At 35.1% G+C, this 19139-nt stretch overlaps 1 protein-coding gene across 5 annotated transcripts in view; it reads left to right on the top strand.

Moving 5' to 3' along the window:
* LOC123548564 (dehydrogenase/reductase SDR family member 4-like) overlaps window positions 1-18886 on the top strand; it is a 37213-nt gene extending 18327 nt beyond the window's left edge. Inside the window, exons 1-8 of one of the 5 annotated variants that reach the window (XM_045335924.2) lie at window positions 5097-5695; window positions 5849-6026; window positions 6869-6946; window positions 13784-13878; window positions 14187-14247; window positions 16240-16374; window positions 16688-16737; window positions 17885-18884. In XM_045335924.2, coding sequence (XP_045191859.2) covers window positions 5898-6026; window positions 6869-6946; window positions 13784-13878; window positions 14187-14247; window positions 16240-16374; window positions 16688-16737; window positions 17885-17999 — 663 coding nt within the window. In that variant the 5' untranslated portion in view covers window positions 5097-5695; window positions 5849-5897 and the 3' untranslated portion in view covers window positions 18000-18884. Of the gene's footprint in view, window positions 1-5096; window positions 5696-5848; window positions 6027-6868; window positions 6947-13783; window positions 13879-14186; window positions 14248-16239; window positions 16375-16687; window positions 16738-17884 lie in introns of those variants that run through there. The other 4 variants (XM_053546176.1, XM_053546175.1, XM_053546179.1 and 1 more) reach the window with 4 other exon arrangements.
* Window positions 18887-19139: the final 253 nt, after the last annotated feature.

The following is a 19139-nucleotide window of genomic DNA, read 5'->3' as shown; positions in this document are numbered from 1 at the left end:
GAAGACTACAAGTTTATCGTTCGTCCGAAAAAAAAATGAATTCTATGAATTCAAAAGTATATAAGAAAGATTCGTGCTTTGTGAATAGGGGCAATACAGAGATTATTTATGTTATATCATTCTTTTCTTGGACAAAATTTTTGATTGTTTTTGTCAAGGGAAACAGTAAATTGCTGGGTATAATCTGCATTCTGAAATCTATAATGTAGGTGACTAAGGTCCATAAAACTTCAACAGTAAATAGAAAACACTCATTACATTACATGAAACCACAGCTTTGAAATAATTTCAACATTTCCTCATTTCCCAACAAACTGCATTTCTGTGAAACTTCATACACACGCTCCTGCATATAAGAACTTTTCACAGGAGATGACCTTAGTTAGTGAAATAATTACTTTAATTTTGTATGTAAAGGGACCACCTACTCGCAATGTTAATGTCATTGCAGATAGAGGATTTGTATTGCATGGTAAAACTTTTCTATCATGTTTATTCTTCATGTTTTAAACAGTTTATAACATATATTGTTTTATGTGCTAATGTTGATAACTTGTAGCCAGTCAGACTAATAAAGTAATGATTAGGTGATTTCTCATATTGCAATAAATGTACTTCAGACACAACACTTGGCGGCGTCTTTGATGCTTGCATCAATGAATTGCCTTGTAACTTCTTTATGTACAGGTTAATTTTACCATAACAGTAAACACTTTCTGCAGCTGGTGTTTCAATATTTAACATTTAATAAAATCTAAAAATTCATAAAAAAAGATCTTGAGTTTATGTCACCTCCAAATAATTATCCACATACAATATTTCACACTTACATTTACTAGTAAACTGTTGAATCATGGATGGTCTCAAGATCATACTCTTCTAGAAAATAACAACAACTGATATTTTCTCAAATGACCCTTATCAAATTGGTAAGGAGAACTTGTCATTACATTGGATAGTTAATTACTTTACAATTGATAGGGTTCTCAGTAGTTAACAGTTCACAGGGTTAATCTAGGGTTACATTGGCCAACTTTCACCAGGCTGTATGGTTCAGCCATCAGATAAAATTGTGCTATTTTAGAGGCTTAAAATTTTCTAACAAAATGTTTCCTGTATTTATATAAAAAATAACCATGCAGCCAGGGAGCCAGGCTAATGCAATACCATCTAATCTGATCTGAGTAGCAGTCAGTTTATATGTGACTTTATCATTTCTTTTTCTATTTGTTATTGTTGTCCAAAACTATAGTGCCTCACAACTGAAAGTGGAAATGACTTCGATTCGGAAAATAGTCCGCTACAAGTAATACATTTTGATAAAGGTCAATAGAAATTAATCTTTTTCAGATATTGAAGATTTCTTTAGAATCTACTCAACCCACATTTCTGCATGTAGTGTGAAAGTATCAAAAAGCTTCCCCTTAATTTGAAACTTAAGGATGATTAATTCTGTGTAAGACAGTATAACATTAGGCAACTTCTAAAATAGGTGCGAGTATACTTTAATCTAAAATAGCTGTATATCGTATAAAATAAAATTTACTTAAATGTGCACATTTATATTTAACTTGTAGATTGTATAGAAAAAAGTGACGCTTATTTTCGTTTGAACAACATCAGTGCAATAATATCAAGGGCGAGCCCACAGTTACCTTGCGGCTGGACTTATACCTGCCATATATAACCTTCGTGGCCGAGTGGTTAATGCCGATGCCTTTGAATCACTTTCCCCTCATCCATTCGAGTACGAGCCGCACTCGGGGCGTTGAATTCTTCGTTTGAGGAAGCCATTAGGCTGGCTTGCGGAAGGTCGGTGGTTCTACCCAGGTGCCCAATCGTGATGCAATAACGCACGGAGGGGCTCCTGCGCTTTTATTCTACCATCAAAGCTAGAAAGTCGCCATATGACCTATGATTGTGTCGGTGCGACGTTAAACCAAAAAAAAAATATATCCGCCTTGTTGACTAGTTGTCGTGCTTTGACCGATTCTTTTCCTATTGAATTTCTTACAGACATAGCTACAAAATAATCAACAACTTTCGATTTTGTCAATTATAATACAGTCAGAAGGTAGTTCTCTGGTCAACAGTAAAATCGGAGATACTATATCCGGTAAAACAATATGGCGTTTTTTTTCGATCAACAAAGAACTCTAAATTTTTCGTTGTATAATATGCCAAAGACGAAGGCCAGTATTATTCAGTGATGAAATATTTGTGACGAACACTTTATTCAATTCTGTGTTGTTGCCGTTCAAACGTTACAGCAAACGAAGGCGTGACAAACCATCACCTGGTCTCAACAAAACAAAACAAAACAAAACAAAACGAAAAAAAAAAAAACAAACACCTGCAGCCGCAACTGACAGCAACTGACAGTGAGGAGTCTGAATATTTTGAACCGTACGATATAACCGAATCTGAAACCTTCGAACATCTTTTGAGCATAAAACTTTAAACGAACCTCCTATTCAGAAAAAAGGTGTATACCTTGTCAGATATTGATATTGAAACCCTAGCAGACAGGCTTGCACCTTTTCTTGTGCAGAAACTTAACAGTAAGCTCACGAAGGAAGTGCATTTGATTTGCCCTGTCCTAAAATTCCTATTTAAATCATCATGGAAGGTTCCAGCACTTTCATGTATCGTCAAGAATAAATAGAAGATTCTGGAAAAAAATCCAGAATAACCCATACTTTAAAATAATGTAAACACCCTTTTTATCAGTATATGCGAAAGCCATAGAATATAAATCACCTATTGGCATACACGATGTCTCAAAACTAGGTCAGAATTTACAGTAAACAAGTCGTTAATATAAAATAAAGCATAAGGGGGAAAGATATGCACATAACATTAAAATACGTCAGATTCATAAATGAATTAACATTTGCACTTTCCATTCACTCAGTCCTGAGAAACTTCTTTTTGGTGGAGATAACTTGAATGACGAAGAAAATCAAATCAAAAAATATCTAATGAAGTGCTAACATACTTAGATAAGACAAGTCGATTTAAACCAGCCATATAGTTACTTATTCATTGGTTTCCTAAGTCCCCTGTAAAGAGTTTTCATAGTACACGCATAAATTTGAGGTCGCGGGCAGTTGATGTCGGTCGGTTGTACTTCGGTTCAAAACATAACAGTAACAAGAGGGCCATGATGGCCCTATATCGCTCACCTGAGTTTAATTGCTTTCTTGAAAAAAATTCTTTGCTAAAGCTAAACAAATAACCCCATTGGGCGGGGTCAATTTGACCCCGGAGGTTATGATTTGAACAAATTTTGTAGAAGTCTACTAGGCAATGCTATATGTCAAATATCTAAGATCTAAGCCTTCTGGTTTATTTTTAGAAACTTTTTGAAGATTTTCCTATGTAAAATCAAGTGACCCCTGGGGTGGGGTCAATTTTGACCCGGGGGTCATGATTTGAACAAATTTTGTAGAGGTCCACTAGGCAATGCTACATGTGAAATATCTAAGCTCTAGGCCTTCTGGTTTATTTTTAGAAATTTTTAGAAGATTTTCCTATGTAAAATCAAGTGACCCTTGGGGCGAGGTCAATTTTGACCCCGGGGTCATGATTTGAACAATTTTAGTAGAGGTCTACTAGGCAATGCTACATGTCAAATATCTAAGCTCTAGGGCTTCTGGTTTTTGAGAAGAAGACTTTTAAAGTTTTTCCTTTTGGTTGCCATGGCAACCAGAATTCTGTATGGAATTCAGTTCTTTGAACAATTTTTAAAGAAGACCATCCAAGGAACAACCCTGTGAAGTTTCATCAAAATTGGCCTGTTGGTTTAGGAGGAGATGTTGTTTAAAGGAAAGTGCGGACGGACGGACGACGGACGGACGGACGCCGGACGGTGAGTGATCACAATACCTCACCCTGAGCACTTTGTGCTCAGGTGAGCTAAAAACAACACACAATATTTTCCTATTTCATCCGTTATTCAAACATTTTTCCTTTTGATCTTTTATCTATCTTTCACTTGAAACTAGATTCCTTTATCTGTTTGATCCAAATAATGTTGATGCAATGGTAGGACCGTTTAAAATGTTGGCATAACTTTAAGTCTAACATACTTGCTGTTTTTTTTTCATGTCAATGTCTGATCAGTTACTTTGACTGTTATGTACATATATTAAAAAGAAAATATGCTAAAAATATTATCAAACTAACTAAAAACGCCCGTGCACGCTAGGAGCCTCACCTTTTCTGCCTATTTTGTTTCAATATCAAGCCGGGCTGAAGTCACTTTCGTTAGTTGAAAACAATGGCCAGAAAAATACCTTATGATCATAGTTGGTAAATTATATATATTTTGAAAAAGCGTCTAAATAAAAAAGTTTTGGGGTATTTGACGACTATATTTGCTAAGAAGTTCAAATAGAATGGTTAAATCTTGGCGGATAGTCAACACGGCGGCTAGAGTACCTGCAGGCGAGCTTATCCGCAACATTGAACGCACGATCTGACGTCGTTTGCAAGAAACATTAACAAAATGTTATCAACACCACTTTGAAAATCGGCAATCAAATTTAAAAATAAACTCACACTAAAGATTAAAATTGAACCGACACGATTATGCGATCTTTTTTGAAGTTAAGAATATTTTAAATTAAACCTGGAGCTTTTTTTATCCGAAATCGAACTACAATTTAATGCAAAGATCGATAGTCGAAGCCTTTTTATATCATTTTCTGATGTTTATGGAAATAAACCTCCTATTTTGAAGTAAGGTTTTGTGTTTAAATATAAAGACAAGATTGAGTGCTGTTTTCTTGTGCGTTGTTACGATTTAAAACAGCATTGGGAATTCTGACAAAATTTATGGATTTGCAAGTTCCAATGCGGTTCAACAGGCCATGTAATGACTATGAACTAACACTTACGTTTTTCTATTTAGTTTAATCATACATGTATTTTATTGTATATATATATATATTCCCACACGTATACATCACATTTAATGCAAGCATTAAATCAAATACATACAAATGGGTTGGACCAAAAGTTATAACAACATTATCTAGGGCTCTCCCCAGAACAGTCATTTTATAAGTAGCTCAAAAGTAATGTGTTAAGGTTGTGTGGTTGGTTGTACAATTTCAAGATTTAAACAATAATTAAGATTTTGGAAAATATTCATTGAAAAGAAGTTAAATAATTATTTTGATAAATATCTAACAGAATGTTATAAAAATACGAAAAAAGATAATAAAGAAATAAACAAACAGAAAGTTATACCATTGTTAAGTTGCCGCTAGTACTGACACCACCGCCCCCAGTTTCCGCTAGATAAGTCTGCAGCAGTTTTTATGGTGAACTCGAGAAAGTGCTTTTATTATTTGAATCTTCTGCTCTCCTTAATGTAAGTTTGTACTTCTTTGAACAGTATTTCATTCTGAGATTCTGTTAAAGTATCAATGCAGTATTAGAGTTTCTTTGGGTTAAGAGAATGAAAGGCTCTAGTATTTAATGAATAATGTCCGCCACTGAAGTGTATATCCTTCGCAAGTAAAAAAATAATGCTCAGCATTTTCATTCTCAGCACCACATTCACAGGACGGGCTCAGTATACAGTTATACAGATCAGAATTTAGATTGATGCAGGTATTTCTTATACGGGCATGATGAACGGCTGAGAAGCTTTCGCTTTTAGTGAAAAAAGATGGAACTACTGGTGGTTGGTATAATTCTTTCAGTTTACCTTTAAAAGAAGATAGTGATTCTGAGTCTCGAATATTTAACGGAAGATCATTCCAAGGTTGTAATGCTGATGGTAAAACAGACTTAGAATAGATTTCAGTTCTTCTTGTTATTTTCTATTCAATTACAGAATTGGGCTATCAATAGCGGAGCGACTTGCTGAAGATGGCGCTAAAGTCATGATAAGCAGCCGAAAACAACAGAATGTTGACAAAGCCTTACAAACATTGAAAAACAAAGGACTAACTGTGTCAGGGGTAGTATGTCACGTGGCAAAGAAGGAACACAGGCAGAAATTGATTGAACAGGTTACTTTGAAAGTTGGGGGCGTCCTTTGACGTGTGGGTTAAGTCTCAGATATTGGGTCACCTTCCTATCGCCGCATTTAGACGGTCGGTGTTTCTACCTAGGTGTTAGCGGGTGTCTGAAAAAAGTTCTAGGAGGGCACCTGAAATCTTCCCCCAAGAGCAAAGATGGATCCTCGATGATATCGGTGTGACTTAATATACAACAAGAACAAACGAATATAAATCGAAATTGTTTTATATAACAAACTATTCATTTTGTATTTAAGGTTCGTGTTGTTTGGTTACACATATTCCTTTCGGTATTTAAATACTTTATAGACTGTGATATGATTTAATTCTATGTCACGAAATTTCGTGGTTATGGGAAATTCGTAGGTTTCAAATTTGTAACATAGTGGGAGTTTTACTTGTTCATTCTGAAAAAGAAAGAAAAGTTTTCTATTTGGAAATTTAATGTCTTCCTCTTTTATAAAACACATTTTGACACAATGGTTACATACTTTCTGTACATATATTTTGACAACAAAAGTATATATTCTCCAGAAAATAATCTATGTTGACTGCCAAATTATAACACAAAAGCAAAACCAATTTTTCTAAACATTTGGTGTCAAATATAAATTTATTTGATCCAATCATAGAAAAACAGTGTCCAGAATTTCTTCCTGATGTACATTTTTCTATCAGATCTATATAAAACATGACAAGAACGTTTGCCTTGGTAAAGTTGAAACTGGGTCACCAATGATTAAAACAACTAAGTCACTATGTCAACGTGTTATGAAGTGCAGTGATATGCAAGCAAGTAAATAGCTTAATTGTCTTAAAATGTTTTATTCTAGACGGTGAATGAGTATGGAGGGATCGATCTCCTTGTATCAAACGCAGCCGTGAATCCCATATTTGGTCCTATGCTAAATGTAAGTATATATAGAACTTTTGATTGATACACGCTTAAATGTAGTGCTTCCTTTGGATTTCAGTATCATCAAAATTAAGCTAGTTTAGACCTCCTGGCGTCCAGAGTTCGAATCAACCGTATAAAGGACAGTTCGTTGTAGATTAAAGAATTTAGGACATTGTTTGTAATTGCTATATGTTAACTGCAAAATAAGTAGTTTTTTATATCAGTAGATCTAAGTGCCTTTATCTGTTGAACCTTTTTTTCAACTAATATTGAAAGTTAATGCGTAATTGAAGATATATATCAAACATGTTATTGTTAATTGCTCTCCAATCTAAAAGAGACATTTATAAACATATTGATGTTAAATTTGACAAATTACTAATGTATTTTCTGATCCCTTGGTATAATAGTGTCCATTCAATATCTGTAGGATTACAGGATATTGTACCTTTTGCTACCTTTCTTGAACACGCTTAGAATGACTCAGTCTGTTGTTTCTTTGCTTTGTTGCGGTCTATGCTTTCAAAGTCCTTTCCTATAGCTTTTATGCTGTGTACTAAAGTTTTTATAATATATTATGCATTATAGGTGGTCACATTTAAAGGCACTGACCTCCAGATTTTGGCTAAAAATGGTCTTGCTTTAAAATTAAAGTTTGGTCATATTATGAACATAATAATATGAGTTTTTGTTTCTAAACTATCTTAAAAATGTCAAATCAAGATAATAAATATGCCCGCGCCGAGAATCGAACCCGGGTCGCCGCAGCAATAACTTTTTCCGCTGTCTTTACCAATACAACCAACGGAGGTACATGTATTTATCGATTATTAAATATAGATATTTATAATTAAAGCAGTTAACCTCTGTTTTTCGATTTTCGTTGTAAAAATTAGTAAAACAACTAATTCTCATTGTTTCCATAACATATAGTCTTTCAGTAATTTTCAAAGCTTTCTTTAGAAACATAGCATTAATTTCCTGATTACAATTAATTTTCTTCTTCTTTTTTTGTTGTCGTACGATCTGGAGGCCAGAGCCTTTAAGCACATTTTGAACAATAAAATTCGTAAAAAAATCCTTTGGAAGCATAGAATGCAGCCAAGAAGAATAATAGCAGACTCGGTTTGATTGAGTCTGTTCTTGAGAGGTAATGAAATGTGCCCCCCCCCCCCCCCACCCCGCGCCAGCTTAAGCATAACTCTAAGAACTATTCTGAAGTGTCTTTTATCTATGTAATTTATGTATGATATATTCATAGCCTACTTTTACCAAGATGAGATCTCATTGGAAAAAAGTAAAAAAATCAAAAAAATCACCTGTCAATGTCACAGGGGCCTGAACATGGAAACCCGTTTCTGATCATTAGAGAGTTTGAGATTTCAACCTTCGCCTTCCCCTTCAACGTCTCTCATATATATTTTGGGTAAAACGTCACCGATATGCGTGTATTTTATTTATATCAGACGTTGCTACTAAAGTTTTCCTTGTAATATCAAGTAAGCCTAAGACTTCTCTTTATTACTATGTGAAATAAAAAGCTTTGTTTAGGATTTCTGCTTATGAAGTTATTCGATTATCCATATGTATAATTTGACTAAATTTGATGCGAAACACTTTCAATTAGTATAAGAATAATGAAATTTTGTATGGCTAATAATTTTAACTAAATACATTGAACTGAACCTTGAAGTATGAAGTTATCAATTGATTTTGAGAAGCATTGAGATTTTATTCAAACTTTAACTTCTACGGCATATTTGTGTCCCCAGGCAGTATTGATTATACTAGATGGGCCTTTTTGTCGTATGAAGTGAAGTTTTGAACGTCCGAAGATGTGATATCACGAAAGTCAAAACTTCAATCTTTTTTCATCTACTCTGTCCCAATACTCGGCACCAAAGACTGAAATCTGGATGGAGGCACATGGCAGAATAGTCATTGTACTTGAAAAATAAATAATTACGCGTGATTATCATTTTGTGAACATTTTATTTTCAGTTCCAGATAGAAACAATCCGTTTTTGTCTGACACTTTAATTATACGATAGTTGCGTTTTAATTATAAACATAAAATGGTACTAGTAAGACGGACAATTCTTCTGAAGTATCAGACATTTTCAGATCTAAGATATCATGATGCGAGAAGTTTCCTGTTAGCCGTATGGGATAACTCAATTCTTTACATGCACGGACCCAGAGCCTGGCAGTGGGGCATTGTGGATCAATCCCCCTTTTGATTCTTACATTTTACAAAGAAAATCGGTCTTGAAACTCGTTGTGACCCCATTCAACCACCCCACCCCTGAAATGGGTGACCTCCCTCCCCCTCAACGCAAACGACGGCGACAATCCCAAACGACAATGTCACGATATCCACTTTGAAATGTCGCCTTTCAAAAGCACGATATACCGCGATGTCACTTCGCGTTGTCGAGCGTCATATCGCATTGTCGCTATGTCACTTCGTAATGTCGCGATGTCACTTCGCGTTGTCGTGTGTCGACCCTGCAAACGCGACAGCATCATTATCAAACGACATGCGATAATCTCAAACGACGCTCTACAACACGAAGCGACATTTTCCTAATGTCGTATCGTATGTCGCGTGTCGCGGGTTTGGGTGAGTATCAGAAAATGATCAAACTTGTTATATGCTGTAGGGTGCTGGCCAAGACTAGCTGACCCGACCCGGGGAGCCGTGAGAATTGCTTTAATGGTGTTATTGGACTCAGTGAAGGTAGTGCTTGGGTTTTCAGGACCGTCTTAACTGCTCTGACAAGTTCATATTTTGAGAATATTACCGGAATTTGACCTATGACCTTGACCCCTAGCCGACCTGGTTCGAACTTGACGTGGCTTCTTTTCTCTAGGTACTGACTTGTCCTTTGCAACAAGGTATATTTATTAAAATCGGACTTCAGGATATGAAGATATGGCTTCTCAGACAAGGACCACCCCTCTATTTAATATATGTACATAGTATGCATATTTTCACGAAAACAGATACATTTTGAGACGGTCCTTCGAATAAACCGTCGGCGGTAAAATTCTACAAGTTACATATCTGTTTAGACAATGTTTGAATTTAATTTATAAAAGTTATTTCATTAAAATATTTTGTGTTTGGAACATTCTACAATTATTTGAAGTTAATGAAAAACACGGACATTTTCCGTACGGAAAAGTACGGAAATACAGCTTTTAATTACGTACAGACGGACGAACAGATGTTGTCTTTTTTGTTACAAACATTCAGATTTTGTCATTTTCTATCAAAACAAGATTTTTTTGCAGTTATTTACCCAAAATAAATATTTTATAAGCACTTTTTCCTTATTTTACTGCTAATATTTAAAGCCAAAAATGACAAAGTTCAGCAAATGTTCCCGACGGCGTGCCCGTCAGGGAAGAACATTGTTTTTAATATTCGATTAAGCAATACTACTTATTAAAAGAAATTTCACTTTGATACCTTACTTTTAACGCTTTTAATGATAAAAGGAAATTGATGAATTTTTCGAAAAAAATGCGACCAAGATTAGCCAGTATTTATTCAAGTGGACACCGGTCGACGCACGACAATGCGATACGACGTTATGAAAATGTCGCTTCGTATTGTCGAGTGGCACTTCGCGTGTCGTGTATCGTTTGGAATTGTCGCGCATCCAAACACGCGACATAAGATATGACATTTGGAAAATGTCGCTTCGCGTTGTCGAGCGTCGTTTGTGATTATCGCAAGTCGTTTGATAATGTCGCCGTCGCGTTTGCAGGGTCGTCACACGACAACGCGAAGTGACATCGCGACAATGCGTTACGACGCTCGACAACGCGAAGTGACATCGCGATATATCGTGCTTTTGAAAGGCGACATTTCAAAGTGGATATCGCGACATTGTCGTTTGGGATTGTCGCCGTCGTTTGCGATTGTCGGGTGTCACTTCGTAATGTCGCTATGTCACTTCGCGTTGTCGTGTGTCGACCCCACAAACGCGTCGACGACATTATAAATGGTCCCAACAGGATTCCGTACCCCTCTTTCTTTAAAATTGATGTCCCCCTAACCAAAATTCCTGGATCTGCACATGCTTTACTTATAAAATAGTATATTAAAACAAATACACGTATATACCCACATGTTATTTTGTGCAACAATTTCCGCCTCCACCTAACATTTCTTGACTGTTTCGCTAGACACATGGTTACTTGGCACGATTATATTGTGCTATCTGAGAGTTTGGCATTATACGGAGTCATGCAGAGTGTCATGATGCCAAAACGTATGGCATCACGAGAGTATCTTACATTTTGTTTCAATGCGCTTGTTACATGTATTTATAACTTGTGTATATTGACTCATGTTATCGACATATCTTTTAAAAGGTTAAACTTTCATCAGGTACATTGTTTATGAGTGTCTACAAGTAAAACGCGTCTTTTAAGGAATTCGATGTACAAAGTACCAATTCAAAGTGAAAAAAAAGCCTTTAAGAAAAACTATGAAATACTAGTCAACAGCATGACGGATGAATCTGTCCTTTATATTTTATGGTCATGCCTTTCGTGTTTGCTTTATCGCATATATTTAACTTAATTTCAAAGTACTTCGACAGATGCATTTGAAATAGTTGGTGTTTCATGTTTTTGTTTGAAAAAATATTTACTGCATCATCTTTCAAGAACACCATCAACAATAAAATACGTTGATATGATTATCATTTTTATTTCCTCTAATGTATGATTTACAATCGTACATTGTATACTAACATCATTTTATATAAAATCTAAATGTTAGGAACATCACCAACGAGTTTTTACATTGTTCACATTGTTTCGCTTTTTTTTAATCGTAATCGCACTAATATCCATGCGATAATCATATTAATTGAAATGTTATATTTAATTTTCATTTTTAAAACCTCTTGTAAAAGCCGTGCGCTTTATGACAGTTGATATCGAAATGCGCGAAAAAAAAAAAACGATCATAATTACGGATAAATTGAATAGGCGGATTAAATGAAGTAAGGTTTATTCTAAAATTTGAAATCTCAAGGAATTTTTAATCGAACTTCAACTTCTTACGTTAACTTCGCATGAGACGTTGAAGGGGAAGGCGAAAGTTGAAATCTCAAACTCTCCATTAACTTGAGGACCACTTGACCCAGAATGTTGAAACTTCAAAGGATGATTGGACATGTAGAGTAGATGACCCCTATTGATTTTTGAATCACTTGATCAAAAGGTAAGGTCACATGAAAACAGTTTCCAACCAATAACCTTAGAATCATTTGACACAGAACCTTCTATCACGATGATAGGAATTACAAAGTCGATAACCCTTAATGTTCTGGGATCACTTGACTGAAGGGAAAGGTCATAGAGGCATGAAGATTGAAAAACTCTTTCTGGATCAATAACTTGAGAATCACTTGACCCAGAATGTTGAAACTTCATATGATGATTGGACATGCAGAGTAGATGACCCCTATAGATTTTGGACTCACTCGGTCAAAGATCAAGGTACAGGGGCCTGAACATGGAACACGGTTTAAATGAGAACCATTTGACCCAGAATTTCGTAACTTCATAGGGTGATTGGACATGCCAAGTAGATGATCTCTGTTGCAGCCAAACATTAGTGTCTCTTTGTCTTTCGCTCCTATCCTCTATTGACTTCTTGCCTATTACGCCTATGCATTGGGAATATAGGGAGACATGGGCATCTTCTAATTTGAAATTTAATTGTCCTCATTCGAAGGAGGAGGGGTATATTGTAAATATTATTGTTGATGATGGATGTTGGTCGGTCTGTAGACCAATTAATTTCCGGATGATAACTGGAGAATGCTTGGGCCTAGGATCATGAGATCGGGAGATTTGTCATGACCAGCAAATGACCCCTATTGGTTTTGAGTTCAGTAGGGCAAAGGTCAATATCACATTGACAATAGAACTTTTTTGCCAGAAAACTAGATTATGCTTTGGTCTAAGATAACATTTGGTACGAAGGTCATTTAAGACTGGTAAATGACCCATGATTATTGATTTAAGATCAATACGTTAAATGTCCAGTAGGCAGTAACCAAATAATTTCTGTTCCTTGTCAGTTAATTCATGCAAGTGTTCTACAATCTCTTGTTTTTTTTGTTTTGTTTTGTTTTGGGTTTAACGCCGTTTTTCAACAGTATTTCAGTCATGTAACGGCGGGCAGTTAACCTAGCCAGTGTTCCTGGGTTCTGTACCAGTACAAACCTGTTCTCCGCAAGTAACTGCCAACTTCCCCACATGTATTATCAGAGGTGGAGGACTAATGATTTCAGACACAATGTCGTTTATCAAATAGTCACGGAGAACATATGCCCCGCCCGAGGGTCGAACTCGCGACCCCGCGATCCGTAGACCAACGCTCTTACCTACTGAGCTAAGCGGGCGGACAATCTCTTGTTATAACTAGAACCTCCAAATAACACATAATTATCAATTAGTCCATGACCTTTGCTCACATTTACTGTTATTCCCCTTGTTCCAGTAAAAGCAGGATGTTTCCCATTGATTTGTTTAAAAAATACTTATAATTCAAAAAAGGTTTTGAGCAAAATTAACCAAACCTCACAAAATTTTCAATTTTGCTCATATATTATTTTATCCTCTTTGACAGATTAAAGCAGAGTTTTACCCCTTGAATTTAGTAATAGAAAGGTTGAAAATGCTTATTAATCAAAAGTAGTTTAACTAGAATCACCAAACTTAAGCTAACTGTTCATGCCCATTACCAAAAGCTGTCAACCGCTGCCCACATCAGTCCTCTCAGTGCTTTAATTTTAATCTGCACTTCTTTTTTACACAGTCGACTGAAGACGCATGGGACAAAATATTTGAAGTTAATGTGAAATCAACATTTTTCCTTATCAAAGAAATTGTGCCATACATGGAAAAACGAGGGTAAGCCATTCATGTTTATGTACAGTACTGTTTACAAATTACCTTCTAAAATGATATGTATTGGGTTAGATATCAATATTCCAAGTTTTATTGAAACATCTTTAGTTCTCCGGTCAAAAAAAAACGTTGATTTTTTTTTTTAAATATTTTTTTTATTTACGCCTGAAAAGTCAAATTGTTAGACATATCATAGAAAAATCACCAAAGAAAAATTTCTTTGGTGCCAGTTACTTTGTCTTTTTTGCAAAACTTTCAAAGTTAGATTTCTGACTTGATGATCATTGCACAAATTTATGTGTTCGTTTCAGGGGCGGGTCAATGGTCATTGTTTCGTCGGCTTCAGGCTATATACCGATAGTAGGATCTAAGGTATTCATTATTTAGTCTGTAAAATCTCAATTAATTTGAAAATACTTAATTTAATTTGAAAGTAATTGAATTTTTCACTGCATCTCCTATTTAAGTTACTTTTCGATATTTGTTTTTCACGATGTATAGATCCAATGCATTTGTTCTTGGAGTTACCTTGCCTTTTTAGCATTAATTGTGTTAGGTTTTCGCCTGGCAGGGATTACTTTTATTCACAATACCCTGTACACATATTTCTGAACATAGATTGGGGCTGTGGTGCGCACCATTAACCGGCTAAATGCCCCCAATTGTATTTTTGACACTGACCATACCAATGCAAGGCGATGGCCGGCTTTGTTCTTTAATTGTGTTACTTTGCATGTGTATTTCGTGTGAACAATATCAATTATATATCCTTACATACACTTCTGTAGGATTTCGTTTTAATGATGTTGTATTCCCTGGAACGTGGCTGTTCATATAAGCTGTCTGTTCTTGTTAGTCTCCTACTGGTTGAAAAACAGTTTCATGAGCTATTGGATTGCGCGTTTCCGTCTGTCCGTCATTCCTGTCTCAAAGGTCAAGTCACACATGGAGATCAAAGGTCAACAGATTTTATCCTGTTCGGTCTGTAGGTCAATAGGATTTGTTATATATAAGTCTGTCATCTATCAAGGGATTTTGATATTACTTGGCACAAATGATTCCCATATTGAGATAACGTGTCTCGTACAAAACCCATATCCCTAACGCAAAGGTCAGGGTAATGGTTGGAGGTCGAAGGTCATTACATGTATGTTTTTTTTCGTGTCTGGTCCATAGCTCTGTCATTCATCAAGAAATGTAAATATTATTTGACAAAAAAGATGTTCCCCATACTGCGACAATGCAATGCCTAATACCTAGAACCCTAGCTCAAAGATCAAGGTCACACTAGAAGATCAATTTTCCTATCCAGTCTGTAAAATATTTTGACATAAGCTCATGTGTCATATGTACCCAGTTAAAAGAAATTGTTGGTAAATTTTCTTCGGAATTATTTCCCTTTGATATGATTTTTATACATTTTTTTCTGATATTTTCCCATAAATTTCAAAATAAAATATCATGAAAATTGAAATTAAATACATTTTTATTAATACTTAGAATTGGTAAGTCACACTTGACTGAGAAACTGACCTCGAAAACTGTCGTCATTAATAGCTGGCCAATTAAACTCCATGACAGTAGAAATAACCTTTGACGTTTAAATTATTCTTTCCTAATTGAGGCGCTTTTCTGGCTGAACGCGCTGCGCGGATTATATATCACATAACCAAAGGATGGAAAAGCGGCGTTGTTGAAACATGCGAGATATCTTATTTGTCACAAAGGTTAACATACGTCGTTACCTTCGAATGCATGGTCAATATGTGAAAACAAACCCCATTGCAACCCTCGCATCGTGCGCAACTAAAAATTCACGCCCGGATGTCACATTCACGAGATTTAGGACAGATACTAATACATTATAGCCATTAGTTACTTGATCAATGACCACTAAGTTCGTTGTGTTCAGAGACGTAGACTGTTAGCGCATCAAATGACTACATTAGGATGTTAAACAGAAAAAATAAAGCGAATATATGTCAATACGGTAGCATGGTCTTGTCCTTGCGTCCAGTCCTGGAGATCCACACACTGTTGTCCAAAAAACAGACATTGCAACCAAAATTTTACTAGATGATCATTATATATTTAATATAGTTGTGCCCTAGAAGAAACATTTGCTATGCTTTAACTTGTAATTATATATGCTATAAGCAATCAACAACTTTATTATTCATGTAATGCAAATTTTAATCCAAACGTTGTGTTATAACATATTGTGTATATAGTACAATATTGTATATACATCATTGACATATATCAAATCATTAATCACCTTCCAGTAGGGCACATTAAATTACACGGCAATACTTTGCTTCACACGACAATTTGCTTCAATTTATATATTTTTCATCTACAAAGTTTACGGGCGCTTACTCTACCAGTAAAACTGCACTGTTCGGAATGGCGAAGGCTGTAGCCCGTCAACTAGCCCGGATGAACATACGTGTAAACTGTATAGCTCCAGGGCTTATCAAAACCAAGTTCAGCGAAATTGTGAGTTGCAGACAAGTTACAAAAGACCTATTTGTTTTTGGCATATCGCCCTCATTATTAAACTTAGCGGGCTATCTTACTTTAAATATTGGCATACATTTATTTTAAGAATAACGAAATAAGCAATATTCAGCATTGCTTACATGTTATACAAAAATGACAAACTACTAGCTTTTTATTGAAAACTGTGTATTGTCAAATTTTACGTTTTTCACGTTTTTTTGTCCATTCTAAATTAAGAAAGATAGGTGCGTGAAGATGTTTATTCTCAGTAATTACACATATTAAACGAATTTATTCGATTCTGTTTTAGTTGGCGGAACATGAAGGCGAAGAGATAATAAAAGTGATGCCTCTGAAAAGGTAACTTAACTCTGACTTTCTAAATTATGTTTCTCTTTACTTGGAAGCCAGATCTTTCAGTTTTGAAATTTCCCTTTACGCAGAATTCTAACGATTCTTACACACTTCTTGTGGCTTCTTATAGCTTAAGTTTATTTATCAAATTTGATAATACCGGTACACTAATGTAATTAAGCTTTGACGTTTACGTCGTTTTAATTATTGGAGATGTTGGTCGAATTTAAGTTGCAGTGGGTAAAGAAAAAGGAAATTTTAATGTTTCAGCAGGAAAAGGTTACATGTGATAAAAAGAATATAACATTTGTGTCTTTCCAAATTCAATATGAAAAGACAGTCATGTAATATCCTCTATATACACAATTTATTTCTATCATGGCAAACTTTTTAAACATTTTCCTACATTTTCTCCACAGATGTGCCCAATTTTCATACTATTCCTCGAAATAATTCAACTTTGTGTATTCACCGACATTTTCTGTTTTTGAATTTTCTCAACAATTTGAGAATGAAATTCTTTTAACCAAAAATTATGCTGTTAGCGATTATAAACTATAGATTTCCAGATATTTTAAGATCAGTTTATACACTAATATACTCATTCATATATCTCGCTGATCCGGTACATGTGCCGCCAATAGTTGGATGCACTACCTTAGTAGTCAAGGTTATATGCAACAAATTTTAGCTTTGTTTTTTTTTTTGTTTTTAGTGCCGTAACGATGGTACACTGTATGACAAAATAATGTAACAAGTAACAATATTACCCATTTTTTTCAAGCTGTTACAGTTGCTATTTGGTGTAAATAAACTGGCACAAACATGGCCACTTCATGGCAAATGTTATTAAATTAACTCGCTATCATCAACAGTTTAATCAGCTTGGTATTACTGACAACCACTTCCCTATTCTACGGATCCGAATGTCCGGTAACCGAAAATCCAGCCTATCCAACTATCGGTTCTATCATAATATATATTCAGGTTTATTGATAGTGTTTATTTCTTTTAGACATCAACCCCTTCAAAATATAAATGTAAACAATTACGACATATACATTACCGCACATCTAGGCAACATCTAACAAGTTTTGCTTCTCAGTTCAGATTACCGGAATTCCAGATTCGGATATCTGTTTTACTATTACAGGTTTGGGGAGCCATCCGAATGTGCGGGAATTGTTTCTTTCCTTCTATCAGCAGATGCCTCGTACATCACTGGTGAAACAGTTGGTGTTACGGGAGGAATTTCCTCAAGATTGTGAACGAAAAACAACAATGAAGGCTGGCAAGAGATAGCATATAAATATATGACAGGAAATATTTTATGTTCAATATTGGGCGCCAGTAATTCAGTGTATACAATAGCTGAAATTATCAATTAGGTTCTTCGACTAGAAATGAGCATCTCGAATTTACTCGGGCAAAATGAATTATTCAACTTAAAATATTAATGTGGAATTATATTAACTAATAGTTGAGTAAAATATATGAATTAACTATGTTTAGCTACTATGGTTGTATGTATATATTTATCTGACAGCAAATAATTTGCATTTTTTCTTTTTCACACTATATTCCTTCAATGTGCTCATTTTATCTTAGCTCCTTGAGGCTGATCACTTTTTCGTGTCTTTTAAACAGTTAAATGAAATTAACATCACTAATAAGTCGTTTTTCAAAGTGATATTCCTATTTTGTCTTGTTTTGGTTTTCTTTTTTCGTCATTTGTATTATTGTTAATATCTCTTTTTTTCTAGATGTTCTGTTAATCCTAACAATCATGGCACACTCATGTATGACTCAATGACATTTATCATGTATATAACTGTTTGTGTCCACAAGATGTTTTTGTAAAGGTATTGCACCAGTTTTCCAGCCTAAGGTTACCCGTTTTATTTGAAATGAAGACCTCAATATTATTTTTACGCACACAGTCACACAGGCCAACATGCAATAAATATGTACAAGATATTTTGTTATAGCATCACTTTTATGTGCATGACAGTAATTTCTACTGTGACGCTGAAGTGTCCTTATATGTTAAATATCGATATAGTAATGCTGCTCTTCGACATATCATCATTATCAGGTGCATACCACAGATCTTTTTTTTTTTTCATCATTCTTTTGCAAAGAAAACTTCAGTTTTCCGCCGTATGTGTTTGTACGAATGTTTGATTCGTTATATTTGCACACCATTATATATATATATATATTTTTATTTATAATCTTTACCGTGTTGGCCTAAACCTGTTTTCATTGTCTGCACCAGAATGGATGGACTGTTTATATTTGTACACCATTGTATATAACCTACCAAATGCTTCTTTTATCTTTACCGGTTGGTCAAAACCTGTTCCATAGCCCGCATCAAAGCTTACTATTTTCTTAACTCTATCATG

Source organism: Mercenaria mercenaria, chromosome 6 (assembly GCF_021730395.1).
Source record: "Mercenaria mercenaria strain notata chromosome 6, MADL_Memer_1, whole genome shotgun sequence".
Lineage (NCBI taxonomy): Eukaryota > Metazoa > Mollusca > Bivalvia > Venerida > Veneridae > Mercenaria > Mercenaria mercenaria.
The sequence above is the reverse complement of the archived record's forward strand: the minus strand, read 5'-3'. Positions and strand labels throughout refer to the sequence as shown.